This window comes from Artemia sp. Qi Xiang Cuo, chromosome 15 (assembly GCF_049724085.1).
Source record: "Artemia sp. Qi Xiang Cuo chromosome 15, ASM4972408v1, whole genome shotgun sequence".
NCBI lineage: Eukaryota > Metazoa > Arthropoda > Branchiopoda > Anostraca > Artemiidae > Artemia > Artemia sp. Qi Xiang Cuo.
Window position 1 is genome coordinate 41197817 of NC_142808.1, and position 24866 is coordinate 41222682.

Genomic DNA, 24866 nt, shown 5'->3' on the forward strand with positions numbered 1-24866 from the left:
TGTGACTATGAATACTATCCTTTAATACTATTAAAAAGAGGATTTTGACAAATGTGACGAGTTTTTTAACCAGACGGATAAAATTAGGCAGGCAGATTATAACCTAATCTAGCTTTAGTATTTTAACTAAAGAAAAAAACTTTGGAGTAGTAAATTATAAAGAACAAATTACAATGCTAACGAATAACTAGGCTTTGCGTCTCTATATTTCTCGTCAAAATGAACGTTGCTTCCAGAGACCCCGGCTACATCACCAAAACAAAAATTAGTTTTCTGGCACACTTTCCAGAAAAACATTTTTTTTTTTTTTTACTAAGCTTATTTATGTAAGCTTATGCGTGGTTGAAAAGTTTCAATTAACAAGAAGATTTTGAAAAAGCTGAGGTTGCTATAAATAGACTTTAAAAAAAACTGGTGACCGAAAGCCATGCTTGGCTTTAAATTTGACTTGCCCCTAAGAAATCTTTAAAATAAAATGTTAAATAAAATTTTCCATTCAGTTGCAAACGAAAGTATTACTTTTATTGAAGCTATCAACCATCAATAAATGAATATCTTAAGTATTTGACTAAAATAGTGCTTTTAGCAAATACAGTAATGTATTTGGTTAGAGTAGAATGGACAAATGTCTAATAGTCAAGAAACCGACAATTTTGAAAATAAGAAATGTGCAACAATTTTAATGAATTAATTCTCAACTGGACATATACTTAGACGTGGGGGCCTTTGGATCCACGCCTCTTTACTCTTGGGATTTATAAAGTTGTTCAAACAATCTCGCATATTTCCCAGACAATTCGCCTTTTTTGGCCTTTTTTTCCAAACGGTGCAACTCTTCAAACATCAAATACTGCGTAAGATTTTTTGTTCATAATATAATAATGAAAAGAGTAAATTTAATAGACAAACAGCTGCTTCTAGTTACCTAATTAATTTCACTTCATTTCAATTACCTTACAAGAAAAGAAACAATGCAATCTGATTTAATTGTTTTTCATTATAATGGTAAGTGTCGTATTAAGTTTTTTTGGTTCTACACTTTCGCTTGAAGTGAGGCAGCGAAATAACATTCAAATAAATCTAAATACGGTTTACTGTTTGTGTAATTATTCATTCAATGGAAGTACATATATGTAAGCTTGTGCTCCCAGGCGTATTTTCATAATTTTCCGGAGGACTGTCTCTATTTTTCAACAATTTGCCTGAATTTTTACTTTTTTGAATTTTCAACAACGTTAAAAATATTTCACTTTCCCATAACAATATCGTTAATATTTAGTTCAATATATTCCTTTGTATAATCTATGCATCCATAATGCTGCTAAAAGCTATTGACATGATATGAATCTATTTCCGTTTTTTGAAAAAATTTGGAATTAATAATCATCATTTTTTTACTTATTTGTTTTTGACGCAACTTAGTCACTTTTCTCAATTTTAAGTTTGTTATTTTATGTTGATATTATCAGAATTGTCGTGGTGTTTTCAAACAGTTCGTGGTAATGTACTCTAAGTAAGGAGCGACTTGGTCCAATAGTACAAGAACTTTAAAAAACAGAATTTTGATAACAATAGATACATCAAAAGAACGGGTATTTTATTTTGATTCCAAATAGGTAAGATTTGTTAAGTTTAATGCTACCCATCAAAATCTAAAAACCTGAGAAAATTTGCCTTATTTTCAAAAGGGGGGGGGGGAACATCTCTGGAAATTCAAGGAATCTTGTTGAAAAGCACACCATCAGATTCAGTGTATGAGAGAACACTACAGTAGAGGTTTCAAGGTCCCATCTACAAAAATGTGGAAGTTTGTTTAGTTTTTTGAAAGAAGATAGCCTAGAAGGTCGCAAAAGGGCTAATTTGAAGAGAGATTAAAAGTTTTAGTACCCTTTTTAAATGGCTAAAAAGATTGTTGGGTAAATAACCCCTTCCGCGCCCTTTTTCTCCAAAGTCGTCCGATCAAAATTTTGAGATAGTCATTTTGTTCAAGATAGTTGAAGGGTCCAATAACTATGCCCTCGGGGATGACATGCCACCGCACAGCACCCGGTGAAAGAGGTTGAAGTTATTAAATTTGTTAATTTTTGCACATAGTCTATAGTCTATACGAAATTCTTTTTAGTTTTCTTACTTTTCTTTAGCGAATCAATTTTACATGTGGAGATGTTCCAGAACAATTGCCTGGGGATAAACACGAGTGCTAAGCCAAACTATTTATCGTAACCAATTGTCAACAAAAATTGGTCTAAGCTAAATAGTAAGAGAACTTGAAAAAAAGGAAATTTGATTAAAAAATAATGCATCAAAACAATTCGGTTTTCGTGAAAATTTTAAACATATAAGAAATATTAAGGTTAAAATTACTCATGAAAAGTTGTGAGTTGAAGAAAATTTGTGTGATTTTAGAAAAATACGCCCATGAATAGCGGATGAATGCTGAGGAAAATTGCAGCATTAAATTTAGAGTATCAGAACAGCCTGGTAGAGAGTTTCAAACCCCTATCTACAAAATAGTATTATTTTTCAGAAGGGTATTCACGAAAGAATAGATGAAACCTCTAAGTCTTCATACATCTGACTAAAAGTTGTGAATTTTTGTATTCTTCACAAGCAGGAAAGTCATGGATGCGTTTTTATCTGTTTTTGGCTTCTTTGTTATTGTCTTTTTTCAGGGGTGATTGTATCAAACCAGCGGCCTTAGAACTTAGAAGAATGGGAAAGGACTCATTCGAACGGTGACAGCTGTAGTGCTTTTTCAGCAACGAAAGAGATGGCGCTACAGCAAAGGGGCTTTTTTGTCGTCATTTTATTGCGCAAACGACCAGTTTTGGCCTAGTGAGGGACAAAAAACCATTGAGTAATAAGTCTAAGAAAGATTGTCGAAAGGTTAACTATTTAGCTTCTCCATTGCATAGGCCGTAATACTACACGTTGGCACGTCCTTGTCTAAAGATAATGTAGGCATAATCCATACAGAATAGACGGTTAATATGGAAAACTATTTTCAATCTTAATTCGATAGAGTAGATTGCTTCTAGGCTTCATAAGTTTATACACAATGGTATAGAGTTGCGCACTGCCATTAGCGAAGAGTAAATATAAATGTGCAATGCTGTGGGGTGAAAGCTACCCATTTAATACATAGGTATTTATAGTGTAGCTAAAAAATAAAGGATTCCATTCATATGCTTACCTGCACAGAAGAAGAAGGGTGGGGGACATGTTCCTTAAAATATATTTATTCGAATAAAACTACCAATATCCTATCAAGAACTCCTGATAAATTGGATGAATATGAAAATGATAACCCTAAAATCCATTGTTTCGGTTTCAGGCCCTTTAGAAATATTTTGAGGGATATACTTGATTATTCAAAAATGAAAGTGAACAATAGGATTTAGGAGGGGGGCTGGTAACCTCCCTTAAATCTAAGAGAGCTCTGATTCAAAAAGAACTTTTTTAAGAAATGTAAGCGACTAGTAATTCTTGTCAACATACTCTGAGACCCTAACAAATAAAATTTTGTGTATAGCACATAAATGAGGCACAGTGTTATTAAGTTTACAGATTAAAAATTAGTAGCATACAAAATTGGCTACAATCCCTTTATATGGGCATTTCTAAAAAGTCAAGTTTGGTTAATACTAATTAAATAAAATAAAATAGGATGACTATATAATAGTTAAGAAACAAATTTGGGCTATATATTTGCACATTAGGGGGGGGGGGCATATCATTTCATATATTAAATGCGTAACCTAAACTAGGTACCTTTTTTCCCATCTAAACTCCAAAAAACAACACTTTAAATATCTTAAAACCACGCTAGACAAAGTATTTCTCTCAGCGGTGTCTTGAATCAAGGAGGCACACTTGTGCCTCTATAAAGAGGCGACCCACCACAATGTTAAGCGATTTCAGGTCCTAGAGGTCGCAGAGAGACGGCGGTAATTGCATTTTGTAGCCCAAGCTCAAACTAAGAGACTAGCAAAATTTCATCCTCCTCCGACTTTATCTTCATGGGGTAAACTGGGCCGGAAGTTTGGACCCTCACACCACAGCCCAACTTTAAAGGTTTCAGATTGGTCTGAAATTTAGAGGTTAAGCTGTTCTCGGGTCCGGGAGCTTATCCTAGAAATTTCAGCTAAATCCGATCACTCCTTCCCTGTTTTCAAAAAACCAAATATAGCCACTTAAAAGTCATCTCTTTTCTTTTTTCTTAGCCACGCCTACAGGCCACAGTTGGCAACGGATCCGGTTGAATGAGGACTCATTCGAAGCAGAATTCGACCTGTTAGGGCCTTTTGATATTTTCAGACCGAAAAAATTATCCCCCGAATTTACATTTACGAAAAACCTCGTTTTCCTATATTAGCCCATGTTAATTTTTCCCTCCACAACCCCCTTTAACGTTGTCTGATCGGGCTGAAATTTAGAGGATAAGCTTTCCTGGGGCCTGGGAGCTTATCGTCGAAATTTCAGCTCAATCTGATCACTCCTTCCCTGTTTTCCAAAAACCACATATCAAGATTTTTGGGAATTTGCTTGCGTCGAAAATACCTTCTATTTGCTAAACAACAATTACTATTGTGTTTGTATAGTCCAGCGGCTGAGACTTTAGACTTTCAGGCGGAAAACTCGGGTTCGATTCACCATCAGAGCAACTTTTTTATATACTTTGAAAAGAAACTCAGTTTCTTTTTTAAATTATTTGAAAAAAATTACGTTTTCTAAAGAGTTAAAGAGGCTGAGTTACAAGGTCGACCCTTAAAACGTACAGGGATTAGGAGGCACAGTTGGGGGCTGTTAAAGAGGCTGAGTCACAAGTTCGAACCTTAAAACGTACAGGGATTAGGAGGCACCCTGTACGACGTGATTTGAGTATTCAGGAATTAAAAGCCTTAACAAAAGAATCTTCAAAAGTGGGGGGTTTGGGGCGGCAGCCCCCCAACTTTAATTCCTGACAAGATCAGCTAACAGTTAGTCAAGCAATAAGAAGTAATAAACTGTACAAAAACGTGCAGAAATTATTTGAAAAAACTACGTTTTCTAAAGAGTTAAAGAGGCTGAGTGACAAGGTCGAACCTTAAAACGTACAGGGATTAGGAGGCACAGTTGAGGGCTACCACCCCCAAACCCCGCTTTCGCAGCCTTTAAATATAAAAAAATTTCTTTAAACTGAAAGTAAGGAGCGACATTAAAACTTAAAAGAACAGAAATTATTCCGTATATGAAAGAGGCTGTGCCCTCCTCAACGCCTCGCTCTTTACGCTAAAGTTTGACTTTCTCACAACTCTTTTTTTAAACAATAAAAACTTTAGCGTAAAGAGCGAGGCGTTGAGGAGGGCACAGCCTCTTTCATATACGGAATAATTTCTGTTCTTTTTAAGTTTTAATGTCACTCCTTACTTTCAGTTTAAAGAAATTTTTTTTTATATTTAAAGGATGCGAAAGAGGGGGGGTTACGGGATTGTAACCCCCCCAATGTGCCTCCTAAACTCTCTACGTTTTCTTGGTCGACCGGGTCACTCAGCGACTGTATATAGGGAAAACAAGGAGTTTTTTTCCATTAATTATTTTGTAAAAACGGGTTTTTCAAAGCGTCTCTGTCGTTTGACTTATCTTGCTGGGCTTCTTTAGAGAGACCCACATAAAGGGATTGTACCCAAAATTCCTAACTTAAAAAAAAGGGAATCAAAACGTCCAAAGTGGGATGTGACCTCGATAACAACTATACAATATAATTCAACATGTCTGATAGCTCTAAATCTAATATCTACAAAAATACGAAATTTTGGGTTCCTCAGAAGGATCCACATTCAGGTGGGTTTGTTTTTCATCCAAGGGATGATAATATCGAACCAAAGGTGTACTGTTGAAATACTGCTCCTTTCAACAAAAAATTAAGGATCTGGTACCATTTTTAACCAACAGGCACATGTCACACCAAAAAAAGTGCCGGTTCCTAGCATTTTGTCCCATGAAACAACAATTTTGACATGAACAATGCTGAAATGCCATGAACAAAATTTTGTGATAGCCCCTCAGGCTAGAGCTACTAATAGGACGTTTATATTCTATTTTATTTTAACAATCAAATTCACCTTGATGACTCATTTGTACCAAAACAGTGCTTTTCAAAACCAATAGCTTAGTGTAAGAAATGAGAGCTTAGGAAGAGGCTTAAGAATAAATAAATTTAATAAAAAAAACCGGGCTTTTAAAATGCAAGTAAAGAGTAATTAAAACGTAAAATGAATAGAGGTCAATCTCTATATAAAAAGGGCTACTCCCAACCCCCCTTTTTTTCTTAAGTTTGAACCCATTCCTTTATAGTACTTGAAAAAAAAAATGAAAAAAAAATCAAAGACAAGGGTGGGGTTATAAACCTAGCCTTGCCGCAATGCCTGAAGAATAGAAGGGTTTATTGATGCACGTATTCTTTGAACAGTACTATTTTTAGTTCAAATGTTTTGGTTGGTAATTGATAATGAAATGCTTGCAATTACCAACTGAATCCATAGATTGTACTAAAAAACTTTCGATAAAGTACCAGTAAAACTTCAGTGTAAAGACCAAAGGAGTTAAGGTGGGACATTCCTCTCACATGCAATATAATCCCTGTTCGTATTCAGTTTTAAAGTCGTGGTTTAGTTTTATTTGAAAAGATTTTATTTTTAAATTTAATTTTGACAAAATAGGGTGATTTTGTCGAGTAATACGACGTCGGTATCGTCGCTGCCAAAATTGCAGCAGGTATATCTCATAGAAAGTGAAATTATCTGAAGCGTTCCTATTTAATTCTTGAAAAAAATACTTTGTATTCTTATTAAATTCTTCAAAAAAAGACTTTTCTAGGCCGAAAAAGAAGGTGATTAAGAAAGAACTTAAGTAGTTCAAATTTATCAGAATAGAAATGAAAAACTTTTCAGTATTATCAAATAAAGTGTTTTCGGCTGGAAAAGCGATTATTTTTTTTTACTCTGATCTGAACCCGAAACGAACCAAATATTCGCCGTCATGAAGGATCGTATGTATTTTCATCATGCAACGTAAAATCCGGCTGCAAAGGAGCGGTATTTGACTCCTAAATGAGATAAACTTAATGTATATGCGATTTGTAGAGTACTGCAGAATAGAAGAAGTGAATAAAATGTACCTTCTCTAATTCTCCTTTTCTGATATACTGTTCTGGTTCTCCCGTTTGTCGTTTATCTCGATGCCGTCTGGGAAATGATTGAGGACGACGAACTGACTGCCCCTCAGGTAAAAGGAAGGCTGCTCGGACTTCACGGACGGTTTCTGAATGCTGTCAAAATTAAGTAGTCCTTAATAACGATCTTTGCGGTTAGTAGAGAGACATTTTTTTTAGAAAATAAAAACCCAAAAATATACTACTGAATCAATTTGCTATTAAAAGCTCTCAAGCAGGACAAACCTATGCACCTGGCGGATATTGTGTTACAACGTCTACAAATAGGTACTTACAGAACAAACTGGCTGATTGTATGAACTGAATTTTAATAAAAGTTTTATTACAAAATTTCAAATGGATTGGGAGCAGAATTATTTTTTCACAGGAATTGAAAATCTGCGAGATTTTCGGTATTCTATACGGCTAAGGCAATCCTGACCCACACTCGAAACCCAAAACATAGAAATGGGTCAATTTTTTATCACTAGTTGTAGTGACCTTTGTCGTTCAGGTGATTTCCCCTGAATTTGTTTCTCGAGGATGTTACTGCATAAAAAATACTCCACTTTCTAGAAATAATTCTTATACTTCTGGTTATTTTATTTCCTTTTTAGATTCAAAAGTCAAGATAGTTCCATATTCCCAAGCAAAATTAGAATTTTCCACTGGAAACCTTCTGAGGTGAAAAAACTGTGCTTGCTGCTTTTAACAAATAAAAGAGTACTGAAAACACAAATTATGCATTTTAAGTGATTAATAAGCCCCCAGTAATGAAGATAAGGCAATTAAAAAAGAGAAACAAGCTTAAGGTTGGATTCCTTGTTTAACTTTGAAATATAAACTTCAAACTCAACTACAAACCTGGATACAAATGTATCCTAACCTTCGTAAAAAAAAGAATACATGTTGTTTTTCTTGAAAAAACGATTTCTGCTTTAGTTTTGTCTTTCGAAGTTAGTTTAGAAACATTTTGACGTGATATTTTCAGCTCGCTATCTTCTTAACACGTTACTTTAGTTAAACCCAGGCAAATTCCCAGGGGAGAGAGCTTTCCCTCAACAAGGAGGGTTGGTAGATCTTATTTAGTAAAACCAGACCTCTAGCTATAATTATGTCATTTTTCATCTGTGCCCGATTGGACCTCTATGAAAGAAGGGCGGGTTACATTCATTTTATGTCTACATCAGATCTCGATCATGTCGTAGCGTCTGCAAATCTCAGGATCTCGCCTGTCAATGTTGTGCTTGATTTTCAGCTATCTGATCACTTACCAATACAGTTCTCAGCCGAGATTCCTTGCCACAGCTCCGATACACAAACACAAACAACTTCGAAAACACCTCCAAGGTCTCGTCGTGATTGGCGTAAAATTAACCCTGTTTTATTTCAAGAAGAAGCCGCCAGAGTGGTTAGTAAGATCCTTATCCCTTTCCACCTTCTCTCCAGATTGACTGTTCTTTCAAAGGAGGAAACACAACTATCAGTCGACATATATTGCGCAGAAATTGGCCATGCCCTTCGCTGTGCTGAAAAAGCTGCCGTCCCTCTAAGTGGAACCCGTCATCCTACCCTTCCTGGCAGGTCCAAAAATCCAGGTTTAGTGCATATCCATTCTAAGTCTAAATTCTGGCTTCAACTTTGGATTTCTTGTGGACGACCCCGTTCGGGGGTAGTCAATTGAATTCGCCTGTTCATAAAAAGGAAATTCGCGAAGGAGCTAAAAGCTCACAGAAAAAAGATGATTGATATTGAATCGGCAAGGGCCAAAAAGAATCCTTCTCTCGTTTGGCGTTTTCTATCCTCTAAAAGCGATGAGTCTTTGTCCGCATCTTCTATCCCTGATTCTGAATGGTATGCGTACTATGAGTCAGAATTTTTGGCTCTTGACCCAGCCCTCAACGAATGATACGAAGCTGAGTTGGACTTCTTAGCTAGTTGGCCTCAGGGTGATTATGTTGTAACAGATAGAGCTGTGTGCAAGGCCATCTCTCGCCTAAAACCTAAACAATCTTAGGGATTGATGAAATCAGCACACTCCATTTAAAAAGTGGTGGGCCCGCTCTCATTAGTCATGTAACTCTCCTGATGCAGATTATCCTCATTCAGGGTATAGCCCCAACCACTTTCTCAATTGGAGATTTTACGCCAGTTCCTAAAAAAGGAAAAACTACCATGCAGTGCTCTTCTTTCCGTCCAATTACGGTTGCTACTTCTCTTTGCAAATTATTTTAACTTCTATTCGTAAATGAATTTGAGAGAATGTGTTGCAGTCCTCCAAGACAATTCGGTTTCCAACGCGGTATTGGTTGTGCTGAAGCTCTCCATGTCGTTGCAAATGCACTCCTAGATGCACACAAATCAGGAGAAAGCCTAGCAATCGGTGGCTTAGACCAGCAGAGAGCGTTTGATTCATTGATTCTTGCGCTTATGTTACTAAACTCAGCTAAAAGTGGAGTGAACTCAATTATCATTCGGGCTTTCCATGAACTTTACTCTGACCTTCGCGTGCGACTCAAGCAACCTCCCGATAAAGGCCTTCCACCAGCACCATGGTCAGCTTTGATACCAGTCCGCAAAGGTGCCCGTCAGGGGGCAGTTTTATCCCCCAATTTCTTCAACAACTACATTATTGAGCATCAAGATAGATGTCCTTCATCATGCATTCTCAGTTCCATAGACATCTCCCTGGTATGCTATGCTGAAGATACGCTGAATCTCAGCCGGACGCTTAACTGTCTTTTAGAAATATTCTCTTGTCTTCCGTCCAATTACGAGAAAGTCCGTCTGAGATTTAACTCCCAAAAGTCGGAAGTCTTGTTTATAATCGGAAGAATGTTCCTCCAACTAATATCACACTAGGTGAGTGCTCAGTAAAACCAGTTGATAAAATAGTATATCTGGGGCTGCCAATAGGTACCTCATTACAACATACCCGCTCCCTCCTATTCTCACATCTTGAACGGCGAATTTCCAGCTCCTATGCCTTGATCGTTAAATCCACTATGAGATTTAACCGTCCACTACTGGCAAGTATTTACAACGCTACCGCTCTCTCACATATATTAATATGCGACCCCTTTCTGGAAACTCTTGGTAAACCATGAAAAGTCTAAAATCCGCTCTTTGTTTTTCTGTCTCGCATAGTACCTACTAAAATTGCCACCATGGACAAAAGATAATTTTGCGATTCGAAGCTACAGCCTAGCCGACCTAAATCTAGCTGTTGAGAAACTTATTAGCCGGCAAAAAATAAAACCAGTAATTTTAAAGCATGAGTGGGCAAGTTTGCTTGTTTAATTATTTCAATTGTTTCCCATTTTTTTGTCATTCTTTTCCTTTTTCTTTTTTTTTCTTCCAGATGTTGTTGTTTTTTGCTGTTATTTTTGAAGAAGTTGTTGTTTTTGTTGTTATTTTTGAGTATGTTTTCTTTCTGTTTCCTCTTTTCGTATTATTCTATATACTCTGTCATTGTACATTTACTGTATACGATGAGTTTTCAACATGTTATTATTATTATTATTACTATTATTATTTAGTCCTTATTGCAACCCCCAGCCATTAGAATAACCTGTCGATGATATGATACACTTTGTTTTTTTAACTAATTCCGAAAAAATACGGTAGATTTAATCATAGGCAGTGCAGTAGCCCTACTTAAGTAAAGAACGATGTTGGCACAATGTATTACATATAGTATATATATATATATATATATATATATATATATATATATATATATATATATATATATATATATATATATATATATATATATATATATATATGTTCAGACCAGGGCACTTCGTATCAAAGGAGTTGTCGTAGAAACTTCGAAAAGGGCTCATTCGATTGGAAATTGGAATGGCTAGTGCCCTTTTTAATAGTCGAAAGTGATTGGAAGGCAACTAACACCCCTTCCACGCCCATCATTTCCTCAAACGCATCCAATAAAAATTTTGAGATAGCCATTTTGTTCAACGTAGATGATTTCCAGATAGAAATTATGTTTTTGAGGAGGACACTCCCCCCCCACAGCCCTCAGGGCAAGGGTTGTAAGTTATGCCCTGGGGACATCTAAGGCTTTTTATAGAAATATTTGTCGTAGAAAGTTCAAAAAGGGAAAATTCAAATTAGAAATTCAAAGGGCTAGTGCCCTTTTTAACAGTCGAAAGTGATTGGAGGGCAACTAACCCCCCTACCACGCCCACCCTTTCCCCAAATACATCTAATCAAAAATTTTAGATACACGTGTTGTTAAGCGTAGTTTAGAGTTCTGGAAATTAGGTCTTTAAGGATGACAACTCCCCCCCCCCCCCCACCCTCAGTGCACGGGGGGTAAGCTATGCCCTGGGGGCATATAAGGCTTATATAGAAAGTGTTGTCGTAGAAACTTAAAAAAGGGCTTATTTGATTGGAAATCAATAGGCGAAACTGAATGGAGCGCAACTAACCCCCTCTCACGTTCACCATTTCCCCAAACCCATTCGATCAAAGTTTTGAGATAGCCATTTTGTTCAACGTAGTTGAAAGTTCTGGAAACGATGTATTTGAGGATGACAAACCCCCAAGGGCAAAGGTTTTAAGCTATACCCTGGGGGCACATAAGGTTTTTATAGATAGCGTTGTCGTAGAAAGTTCAAAATTATTTCAAGTGTTTTCACTTTAATAACTTTCAGAAATCAAAAACAAAATATGATTTAAACGAATAAATTTCAGTATATGCGTAATATGCTAAAAACGCATATTTTTTCAGTATATTCATTTAAATTTTTTTTATCAAGGTTACATGTTATATTCTGGCTCTTAGAAAGCATAGGTTTAGATTCTTACTCAGATTAATTTCTGCTCGTTTTGAGTTTGACTTATTTTAATTTCTGTATTTTTTTTTGTGGGTTCCATTTATTAACTGATATTGATTTGTGATAGTTGTATGCTTGGTAGATTATTTGATTCTATTTTTTTTTTTTTTTCATTTTTGGTTTAATGGAGTTCATTACTTTTTTTTGAAAAACTTATTTTGTGCATCATACGAATGAGGCACATCATTGACGCACATCCATCATACGAATTATGTCTGCCGTTTGTAGAAGCATCGCTTTTGTGGACTTTCAAGCTACCAAAGGCAGCATTAACAAATGATCTTTCAAAGGGGAATTCGCCGGAATATTTTTCTTACAAAAAACTTATGTTGGGTTGTGAGCCCAAACCTGAGGTATTGTAAACATTTTTAGTTAGCATTGAAAGAGAAACTATTTTTCATAGTGTAGTCACAATAAAAACATATTTTTTAGCGATTCTTTTTTAACTCCAAGCTATCCCTATATGCAAGCCTCCCCTCTAAGCTAGAGTGCTTAGACTTCATTTTTGATCAGTAGGAATTGATAAACCTCTGGTAGCATAAAATTTTAAAAGGAACTACCCTAAGGGGTGGGTACATTTTAAGTCAACTAGTGACGTGGTTGTTCCCTCTAGCGTTCAACTCATTTTCACCGCTTTTTAAGGGGTCTTATTTAATTTTGAGAATTTGGCTGAATAAAACTGAATAGGCTATTTCAATACTGGTCTTGTACAAAGCTGGGAGTTCGCTATAGTTATTTTGTTTCATTTGAAAACACTGATTTTATTGAATAGTCCGCAGTTATTTAAATTATACGCAACGGAATAATGTAAAAAAAACAGTACCGTGGCTTAGCTCAAAACAGGGGTTCCACGGAAATGGCCTTAATATACTACCATTTTCTACCCTACCAAGGAATGTCAAATGAATCGATCAAAGTAAAACCATCGATCGATTAGTTTATATCGAATGGTTTATCTCGATGGACAACTTCACCAGTACTTAATTTTCATATTCAACCAAGTAACGTTGAACTATTCGCTCGGTCGCTTATTTTGATGGCCTACTTCACCCAGGACTACATTTTTGCTTGGTAATGTCGAACATGCGGTAAGCTAATATTTTCAAATCCTGTTGAAAATCTAGCTTTTGGAGCATATTAAATTTTTAGTTGAAACTTTACGTGCAAAAAGCAATTAATCAAGATTAAATTGAAGTTAGATCATTTCAAATTAAGATAATAAACCTTTTAATTCTAGTTAGCGATCCGGTTTGGGGATAAAACATTTTAAAGAGTAAAGATCAAGGTGAAAGAAAGCGGAGATGTTTCACAATTTCTTTGGTATCTTAGACCTTTCTTTGTAACAAAGAATCTAAAAAACTGAGATAAAACCCTTTTTATACCTACAATAAATCAAGTTCAGAAATAAAAGAATGCAATCTGAAGGACGTCGACCGCTTAAAACGTATTATTTGATATGCTTCCAAATTTATAGGGTAGTCGTCAGGGTCCTCCGTTTATGTTTGGGGTGAATACCCCGCAAAATAAAGTATAGAACAAAAAGAAGAATGGTAAACTTAAAAAAGCTAAATCTTTGGCGCCACTTAAAGCTACTAGCGCCACTTAAAGTGTAACGCCTGGCAACTTCATTAATAAAGCAAAAAATTTCAAAGTAAATTCAGTATTTGGAATAATTAATCTAGAATGCATTAAGATTAAAGCTGAAATTTCTCTTTGAGGGATAGTTAATCTGCATTTTTTTTTAAAGAATTATATTAAGCCAAAATCTAATCTGCACGAAGTAGGCTAGATTAGCTCGAAAAAACTGTACATGTTAAGTAGGTTAGTTGACTTCAAGGTGTTAGGCCCATTGGCAGGGGGGATTGGTACATTCTGATTTATTGGCATTCTACTTCATTTTAAAACACCTAACAATATCGATACATAGAAGTGTTGGGTCAAATTAAGTCGCCAAACGCAAGAAGGTGTTGGTGATATTTCGTTTCCACATTAGCACCAGTTTCCCCTCTTAGAAATTTCTTACACTATTTGGTATGAAATACAAGACTAAGCAGAATGATGACGATAATATCTTTACAGCCCATGGCATGAGCACAAAATATGGACCACTGGAATCCACACAACAGTCAGTGCAGCTTTTACCCTAATTATCTTCAGTTGTTGTTTCGTCATCTTTTTCGACATTTTTCTATTAGGATTTAAAAACAGAATTCTAAAAAATAACGAATTACTAATACTGGGAGAGTGGCTAAAAAAAGCGGTGAAAAAGAGTGAACCAAGACACCATATACCAAAATGGAAGAGAAAGATATGTGCGAACACTCAAAAAGCACTTTAATACCCAAGGATTTCCTAAACTGCGAGTCAATCAATTTAAAACATCTAATTTGTCTCTACCTTAATCAAAACTTTAACACCTCCTGAGATTTGCTCGGGGAATGAGGGGATTAGAGCCTTTTCTTGCTCCGAAAAATACAAATTGGCTAACAAAAAGCGATTTTGGTCATTTAGTGGCTAAAGATCAAACAGTTCGTGGTAACGAACTGTAAGTTAGGAGCCACCCGGCTCAATAGTAACCGAAACTCTAAAAAAAAGGAATTCTGATACTAATAGATACATCAGAAGAATCAAATTTTTACGCGAATTTCAAATATATATGTTTCGTTAAGTTTAGTCTTACCCTTCGAAACCTACGTACCTGAAAAAATTCGTCTGACTTTCAAAAAAGGGGAAAACAACCCCCAAGAGCTATAAAATTTTAATGAAAATCCTTCCAATAAATTCAGCGTATCAAATAACCCAAATGTAGATGTTTGAATCTTGTATCTGCAAAACGTGCAATTTGATATTTTTTGCCAGAAGAAAGATAACGGATGCGTGTTTATTTGTTTTTTTTTTTTTTTTTTCCCCAGGGGTGATCGTACCAAACCAGTAGTCCTAGAATATCGTGAGAGGGCTCATTCTAACGGAAATTAAAAGTTCTAGTTCACTTTTTAAGTGACCAAAAAAATTGGAGGGCAACTTGGCCCCCTCCCACGCTCATTTTTTCCCGAAGTCACCCAATCAAAATTTTGAGACAGCCATTTTTTTCAGAATAGTCGAAAATCTAATTAATATGTCTTTGAGGATGACTTAGTCACCCACAGTTCCCGGGGGAAGGGCTGCAAGTTATAAACTTTGCCCATTGTTTACATACAGTATTGGTTATTGGGAAGCATACAGGCGTTCTCAGGAGGATTTTTTTTCTAGTGCGGGGTCGGCGTTAGAGTAGGATTTACGAGGAAGGATCTTTCCATGGAGTATATTTCCTTGGGGGAAGGAACATTTCTATTAAGGGGGCGCCAGATTTCCCAGCATTATTTAAAAAACGATCAGAAATTAAATAAAAAAAAAAACAAGTTTTTTTCAACTGAAAGTAAGAAGAAACATTAAAACTTAAAACGAACAGAAATGATTAGGTATATGAGGGGGTTCGCCCCCTACTCAATAACTCGCTATTTAAGCTAAAGTTTATTTAGTACTTTCAAAAGAGCTATCTATTCTAATTAACGGCCTTTGTGATTGAGGGGTCATTTTTTAAGAATTGGAACAAAATTTGAACTTTAGCTTAAAGAGCGAGGTATTGACTAGGGGGCGAACCCCCTTTTAATACGTTAATATACGTGTTAAAAATATATGAATATAGAAGTTCGTTACGTATGTTAATTCGTAAGTTACGTATATTTATTACTAATAAAAACGTTTGTAAATAAAATTAAACAAGTTTCGAGAAAGCCATTTAACCAAATAAAAGTAAAATTCATATGCAAATTTTGTTTTAATTATTCATGTACGGTGAGCCTAAATCAAAATCTGCATTAATTCAAAAATGTTCAAAAATTTAATAAAAAAAAACATGTTTTTTTTAACTGAAAGTAAGGAACGACGTTAAAACTTAAAACGAACAGAATTTATTCCGTATATGAAAAGAGGCTGCCCCCCCTCAACGCCTCGCTCTTTACGCTAAAGTTTGACTTTCTCACAATTTTTTTTAACAATAAAAAACTTTAGCGTAAAGAGCGAGGCGTTGAGGGGGGGCAGCCCCTTTCATACACGGAATAATCTCTGTTCGTTTTAAGTTTTAACTCCTTACTTTCAGTTAAAAAAACTTGTTTTTTTTTATATTTCTCTTCCAGAGACAAACTCCTCGTCATGGTTTGAACCCTAAGCCATTGAGATTTTCCTAAACAATTTAGGCTACACCACGCCGGGTGGTCTAGAGATCTCGAACGAATAAAGAAATTAAATACCCCAGTTTCTGGTGCAGCTTTAGATACATGATTAAGTGATGCAGATGGCATCGCTTATATACTGAATATATAATTCAAATTACTGAAAATAATTTGCGGCATCGAGCCAATAAAATGTCAAACATCGAGATAATTAAAAATATAACTCAACCTGAGATCTTTTCTTGATAAATAATTCAGACTGCGGAAGATATATTTTGGATTGACTAATTCTTGAAATGCAGCTATCCATATTGAATAAGCAATTATATTTAGTTGTGCAGAATTGCAAGAGGTTTTTTTTTTGCAAAAAAAAATCGACAGAATCTGCATTCTTCTTTGTTCGAAGTATGAAAAAGAAGCAGTTCTTAGTTACTTAAATAGGGTAAAACTGAAGCTCCCAATTTTTCATTTATATTTTTTTTATAGCATTGATTGTAGGTAGCCTAAGCTCCAAAATAATTTTTACCAGATTTAACTAAACCAACTTTTTCAGTCCCCATAAGCTATTGTAAAATTAAGAAAAGAAAGTGTTTTTTTTTCAACTGAACGTAAGGAGCAGCATTGAAAATTAAAACGAACAGAAATTATTTTACATATGAGGGGGGCTGCCCCTTCCTCAACTCTTGCTCTTTACACTAGAGTCTTAATTCTCACAAATTACTTATCTTTCAAATTCAACGAGCCTTGTGTTTCAACAGTCCTTTTTAAAGAACTGTGACAAAAGTCAAACTTAAGCGTAAAGAGTGGAAGTTGAGGAAGGGGTAGCCCCCTCTCATATACAGAAATATTTTTGTTCGTTTTAAGTTTTTTTGTTGCTCCTTACTTTCAGTTTAAATTTTTTACATTTAATTTGTGACCGCTTTTCAAATCATGTCAGGAAAACCCCTAAACCATCCCCCATTTAAGATATTCCCTGGAAAACTCTCACCAGAAGCTTTCCCACCGAGGAAAATTTTCCTTGGGGAAAATCCTCTGCAGAAAATTCCGTGCCCCAAAAAATAGCCGTATGTTTCCCGATAACAAAGAACAAATGTGAACAATGAGTAAATTTCGTAACCTATAGCCCTTTCCTCAGGGACTATGGGGGGGGGGGCTATGGCATCCCCGAAAGCATAGTAATTGGACCTTTCAACTATGCTGAATCAAATGGCTATCTCAAGGTTTTGATTCAATGTCTCTGGGGGAAAGGGGTTGTGGATGAGGGACTAGTTGCACTCCAATCTTTTTGGTAACTTGAAAAAGGCAGGACTTTTCGAACCCTCTTCCGATCTTTTAGTACCCCTAGTTCCAGATGATTACACATAGGGAAACACAAAACAAACAAACACGCCTCCGTGATCTTTCCTCTGGCAAAAACACTCGAAATTCAACATTTTGTTGGTAGGAGCTTAAACCCTCTGCAATAGGGTTCTTCGGTGTGCTGAATCTGATGGTGTGATTTTAATTAAGCTTGACTTTTTTGGGTTGTTTCTCATCTTTTTCGAAAATCAGGCTAATTTTCTGAGGCTCTTAGCTTTTGATTTATGGAATCATTTTAAAACCCCTTTGGACTTTTAAACTGAATTCTTTGGAATTAGTATAAAAATCAAATTCTTTTGATGCATCTATTGTTATCAAAATCACGTTTTTACAGCTTCGTTTTTACGTTTTTACAGTTTACTATTGAGCTGAGTCGCTCCTTACTCACGAATTGTTTGGAAACAAACTTTGTTTTCCTGAAGAAAAAATGAAGAGTACCTTAAGATAAAATTCCAAGACCAAGAGAATTTTAGAAGGTGTTGTAGGACTGCCCGCCTTCTTTTCTAACCCCCTAGCCCCAAAGGCATTTTTTTCAATTTTGTTGAGGCTTCAGTGCCTCCGACCTCTTTCTTTTCCATTTGGTATTTCTTTACTGCTTCCAGCAGATCTAGGAGACGCTATTAATAGGATATAGTTGGTTCATAGTGTATTTTAATTTAAAAAAACGAAGTTTTTCCGAGGGAAGTAAAGAGCGAAGTTGAAACTTAAAACGAACAAAAAATGTTACTTTACAGCCTATCTAACATATATTAATAAAATTAGTGCAAATAAACCAACTAATTATGTTTCCCAATGCTTCTAGGATTATACAAAACTAGCGCTTTACTGAAAACACAAAATAATATAGGAGTTTTGGTACATTAAAAGCAAACCAATTAAGGTCACTTTTTATAGAATCAAAATATTATCAATCCCTTTTAGGATCAATTCCTTTTAAGATAAAGCAACAATCTATTTTAGGATTTAACTTTATTTTTGTACGTTTAATTTGGTATCACTTCTGCACAATGGCTCAGTTCAATGACTGGTTCTCGGTTTGGTTCTGAAAAGGACAATCGGTCATGATTAGTTTGTACGCAAGTTCGAAGTAAGGCCATCTTGATAGTATTAGGACAATAGACTAGCTTTATAATTTGTGTCATAGCTTGAAATTCACTCTTGTATAGAGAGAAATAATCGGATTTCCAGAGTTCATATTATGTCTTGTTTGATCTCCATTTCAAGTGATAAAGCATATTTCTTACAATTTAAGACTGTACATTACCCACTATTGGTATTATAGCTGGTAAGAGCAAAATGCTGCTTGATAAATCAATCCAATATTTCTGTATGCTGTTCAATTACTTCCGTTTTATGGTACCGTTTTATGCTTCCAAACTCTTCCATTTAAGAAGTGGTACCGAAAGTGCCGTTTTTAGTGCTATATGGCACTTTTGAATTGTAAAATTGATAAAAGCAAGTAGATATTAGTAATAGGCTTAAGATGAGCGATTAAGCATCTTTCTATGGTGTTTTGGTAGCACGCTAGGTCTGTTGAAAAAAACAGAAAAAAAAACGGGAGACATATCAGTGGTACCGATTCAAAAAAGTGATTTTCCTTTTTGTTCAAGAAGGGGGACTGTAATTTCCCCGTACGAGGTTTTCGACCATGCTGATTCCAATGGTACACTTTTTATTTTGATCTGACAGCATTTCCGAGGGGTTTAATTGTCATAAATTTCTTTTTGCAATAAACTTTTACTTTACAGAAACTAACAAAAAATGTATTTAAAAAAAGCAACTGTAAAAGTTTTTGTACATAAATTTCTGCGTGTTCATTTTGCAGACAAGAAAGCTCAACTTGTTTCAAATTAAAAATATATTTCCCTGTACCTTAAAGCACGTAGATATGAGAGATTGCTTTTGAATGAGTCATTAGAATATCTTTATGATGTTCTTGTTGCCCGCTAGGCATGTTTAAAAAAAAAAAAAAACGGGAGAAAGATCAATGCTGCCGATGCAAAAAAGTGATCAGGGAGGGGGACTGTAACTTCCCTGTACAAGGTTTTAACCATGTTGATTGCATTGGCACACTTTTCATTTTGATCTGACGTTGCGAGGGGTTTCAGGTTTTTTTTCGAAATCACCGTAAATTTCTTTTCGCAATAAAATTTTACTTTTAAGACGAACCGAAATAATAGTTAACATTCCTGAGTCAGTGTTAGATGGGAATTGTTTTCACCAGGCAGTTTTTTTTTCAAAACGCAAATTTTAACTTTTTGTTACTATGGCCCTTGGTTCGCTCTTTACTAGGTTGCAGCTGCCGCTGCAACCATTATACCTCGCCGGGACATCCTTTAAAAAAAATGAGCCTAGAAAATACCTGAAAAAAAACAACAGCGGATATTGATATTCCCGATACGATACATGCGATACCAATACGCACGATACCGATACGCCCCATATCGATACGCCCGATACCACATGCAGTCCTTCCTCAGGAACTATAGAGAGGCTTAACGTTATCAAAACCATCTATATTCGACCTTTGAACTATGTTAAACAAAATGGCTATCTCAAAATTTGCATAGAACTTGTTGGGGGAGGGGGCCTGAAGGGAGGGGGGCTATTTGTCCTCCGATCTTTTCGGTCACTTAAAAAGGGCATTTAAAAATTTAATTACCTTTTGAATGAGCAATTACGGACCTCTCTATGATCGTCTGGTCATCTCTCTACCTTTCTAGAAAAAAAAAGAAAGAAAAAAAAGGGAGACAGATCAGCGCTACCCATCCAAAAAAGTCATTTTTCTTGATATTCAATGTGGGGGACTGTAGTTATCCTACAAAAGGTTTTCGATCAGGCTGACTCCAATGGTGCGCTTCTTGTTTCGATTTGACGCCATTTTCAAGGGTTTTCAGGCTCTTTTCGAAATTACCATAAATTTCTTTTCGCAATAAACTTTTACTTCTAAGATTAACCGAAACAATAGTTACCATTCCTGATTCAGTGTCAAATGGCAATTTTTCTCAATAGATAGTTTTTTTGAAAATGCGTTTTTTAACTTTTGGTTACTATGGGCTGTGGTTCGCTCTTTACTAGGTTGCAGCTGCCGCTGCAACCATGATGTTATCAAACAGTTCGTGGTAACGAACTGTACGTAAGGAGCGATGCGGCTCTATAGTAGCCGAAACTGTAAGAAACAGAATCTTGATAATAATAGATACATCAAAAGAATAGAATTTTGATATTTATTCAAAATATGTAAAATTTATGAAGTTTAATGTTACCCACCAAAAGTCATGAGCCTGAGAAAATTTTCCTAATTTTTGAAAAATGGGGGAAACGACCCCTAAGAAATCAAGTGATCTTAACGAAAATCATATCTTGAGATTCAGAATATCAGAGAACCCTAATATAGAGGTTTAAAGCTCCTATATAAAAAAAATGTTGATTTTTTAGCCAGAAGCAAGATCACGGATGCGTGTTTATTTGTTCTTGTTTTTTTCGGGGTGACCGTATCGAACCAGTTATCCTAGAAGATCAGGACTCATTTGATTGGAAATAAAAAGTTTTATTGCCCTTTCTAAGTGATCGAAAATACTGAAGGGCAGCTAGCCCCCCTCCCACCCCCTTTTTTTTACCCAAAATTGTCCGATCAAAATTGAGATAGGCATATTCTTCAGCATGGTCGAAAGATCTAATAACTATGTCTATGGGGATAACTTGACACCCCACAGCCCCCGGGGGAAGGGCTGCATGTTATGAGCTTTGGCCATTGCTTGCATATAGTATTGGCTATTAGGAAGCATATAAAGATATTTTCGGGGGGAGGTTTTTGTGGGGTGCTTACATTAGAGGATCTTTCGATGGAGGTGTTTTCGTGGGGGAAGGGAAATTTCTATGGGAGGGGGAGCTGGATATCCAAACATTAATTAAAAACATATCAGAAATTAAATAAAAAGATACTTTTTTTCAACAGAAAGTAAGGAGCAGCATTAAAACTTAAAACGAACAGAAATTATTACATATGTGAGGGGGTTCCCCCCTCCTCATTACCTCGCTCTTTACACTAAACAGTTTTTGGAATTTGTTAAAAGCTTATTATTCTAATGAAACGGCCCTTGTGCATCAGGAGTCATTCTCAAATATTTGGAACAAAAATTCAAACTTTAGCGTCAAGAGCGAGGTACTGAGGAGAGGACTACCCCTCATATACGTAATAGTTTCTGTTCGTTTTAAGTCTTAATGTTGTTACTTACTTTCAGTTGAAAAACCTTGTTTTTTAATTTAATTATTTAAGGGACACAGACAAAAAGAGTCAAATGTTTCCATACTAAAAAACGTGCTTTAATTACATTGGTTTATTTCTGCGGCATCAATCACCATATTTTTGTGTTCAATCGTGTTGTTTCTCTAAGCATTTGTCAAAAGGGAAGCCTACAACCCCGTCATTTTACCCATTGTTTTATTAACCTGTTGTTGCTATGCAGATGTTTGAGAAAAAACCTGATTTTTTAAGAAACCTGAAAAAAAATGTTCCAGAAACCTCAGGTTTCTGGAATTGAAACCTGATTTTTTTCTTAAAATGTTATGTACCAAATGTTCAAATGTTAAGTAGTAAAACAAGAACGCGAAGTTCTGAGTCACAACATTTTTCTCTTGTGAACTCTTTGTTTCTCAGCAGCAAGGAGTTGGAATTAATATATTATTTTGTTGCCATTTCACCAAGTAGAAGATATTCATATTCTCCAGTGTACAAAGTCAGAAGGAGCTGAGGCTAGTAGGTGAAAACTCCAGGATCGATTTTCCCCAATAACAAAAAGTGACAAGCACTTGAAATTCAGACCTGTTCTTGATTAAAATTAACTAAAAAAAAACTTTCTCCAAAAACAAGTTTTTCAAAGAAAAGTAAAAAACTCCATTAATCGAAAAACGAGCGGAAATAAAGTAAAATAATCTTCCAAGCGTAAAACTACCACAAATCACTATCAATAAATAAATGAAATTCAAAACGAACAAAAATTACAATAAACAGCCGAGTTAAACTCAGAACGAACAAAAATTAGCATTAGTACAGCTGATAACCCCCATGCCTTCTCAAGATCGGAACATAATTTGCGTCTTATTGAAAGAAAAAAAACGAATGACCATGGATTGTCAGCTCAATTGACATATACTGATATTATTCCTTAAAGTTTTGATAATTTATTATTTATAAAAGTAAAACATTGAAAACATTTAAAACTTGTTTGTTTTCAGTAAGCACAAATTATGTTCTGGTCTTGAGAAGGCATGGGGGTTATCAGCCATGCTAATGTTAATTTTTGCTCGTTTTGAGTTTGACTCGGCTATTTATTGTAATTTCTGTTCGTTTTGAGTCCCCAAGACATAAATGGCAACCCTTGCCCTGAGGATTGTGTGTGTGTGTGTGGGGGGGGGGGTTGTCATCCTTAAAGACATATATTCCTGACCTTCCAATTACGTTGAACAAAACGGTTATCTCAAAATTTTGATTGGATGTGTTTGGGGAAATGGTGGGCGTGGGAGAAGGGGTTAGTTGCCGTCCAATCCCATTTGACTATTAAAAAGAGCACTAGCCCTTTCAGTTTTCAATCTAATGAGCCTGTTTTAAAGTTTCTACGACAGCAAATAGCCATCTCGAAATTTCTATCAGATTCATTTGGGGAAAATACGAGGTGAGGGGTGTATCCACCCTCCCATCACTCTGAATCTCAAAAAGGGCACTAAAACTTCTGATTAGCAACCCTCCGAGCCCCCTCCGAAGTTTATACGATCACCCTTTCTATATAAACCTTATATTCCCCCAGGGAATAACTTACAACCCTTGACCTGAGGGCTGTGGAGGGGGGTGTCATCCTCAAAGGAATACTTTCCCGACTTTTCGAATACGCTGAACAAAATGGCTATCTAAAAATTTTGATTCAATGTGTTAGGGGAAATGGTGGGCATGGGATGGGTGTTAGTTGCCCTCCAATCATTTTCGACTATATAAAAGGGCACAAGCCCTTCCAATTTACAATAAAATGAGCCCTTTTTGAAGTTTCTATGATAACTTCTTCGATACGAAGTGCCCTGGCCTAAAACCAAAAGAAAAAATAAAAATAAATAAAACATTGTGCCCACATCACTCTTTACTTTAAAACTTTTTTCCTATTTTCCTTCAACCACTGACCCCAAAATCAGTCACCTCCGTCTATTCTTGCCAAAATCTTCTGTCACCTCTTTCAGGAGGCATCAGCAGTCGGCCTTCTTGACAGTGGTGATGCAAAATGACACCCCGCCATTGGCTTTTTTGGACTAAAAGTTTCAACAATGAAGATATTTTAGGGTATATAGGCCTACTATAGTGACGTTTGGCACAGAGGGGAAGGGTAGATTACAAGTTTGAAAGTCCTCCCCATAGTCGCAGCTGTTTTACCACAATTCCACCTATTTAAAAAAACAATTCTTCAGGTTTTTTTAATTTTCGAATGTAACCTCGCTCTTAAAAGTAAATTCCAGACTTTTTTCACATGAACTACGCATTTTCGGCTGTTATTTTATTTTTATGATTCTGAACAATGAGCAATGCTGTATTTTGCCATGGACAGATTCACAGTGCTTGCTCGAAGGCTTTTCTTTTCAGGAGGATTGTAGTTCAGAGGAATGGGAGGGGCTCATCGATTATTAATAGGACATATTTCAGTAAAATTCAATTCTTTATCCTTGGGTACGGCCTTGAACAGAAGCCAAAACCGAAAGTGAAGAAGGATAGCTTACTTGTAGATACCTTCTTCTCCTATTTGACGCGTCAATTTCGCTATATATATGTTCTTCGCTAAGATCGGCTTCAGATTCATCAGCATCAGAATCACTGGAACTAGGAGTTGAAAGCCCAAGGGGCTGCGCATGGACTTTAAGGTCATTAATCGCTGAGTGAAGGGTCAAGAGCTGTTTAAAAAGAGTTTCATCTTGGGCAACCAAAGAAGCCTGAAACAGAAAGAATGTATAAGTTGAAACTACAACAACCACTAATAACTAACAAAAAACAAACAACAGGTAAAACATTGGGGAATTTGCAAGACAGTGAAACTTACTTAAACCTCAAATGAATATTACAGCACAAAGCCGCCTGGGGCATTCAGAGCTGCAACCCTTTCGTAAAACTGTATCTATCCAAAGCTCTACTCTTTACCCCTTCTTTGGTTTTACAATTTGCTTTTAATCCCTTCTTTTGACCTCTTGCCACCCTGCTTGGAGATG

General features: G+C 36.0%; 1 protein-coding gene across 2 annotated transcripts in view; it reads right to left on the reverse strand.

Moving 5' to 3' along the window:
- LOC148943676 (uncharacterized) overlaps positions 1-24866 on the reverse strand; it is a 115981-nt gene that overhangs the window by 38638 nt on the left and 52477 nt on the right. The window contains exons 3-4 of one of the 2 annotated variants that reach the window (XM_089101428.1): positions 24394-24593; positions 7160-7309 (exon numbers count right to left, since the gene is read on the reverse strand). In XM_089101428.1, the coding sequence (XP_088957554.1) occupies positions 7165-7309; positions 24394-24593 (345 nt within the window). In that variant the 3' untranslated portion in view covers positions 7160-7164. Of the gene's footprint in view, positions 1-7159; positions 7310-24383; positions 24594-24866 lie in introns of both variants that reach the window. The other variant, XM_089101427.1, reaches the window with a different exon arrangement.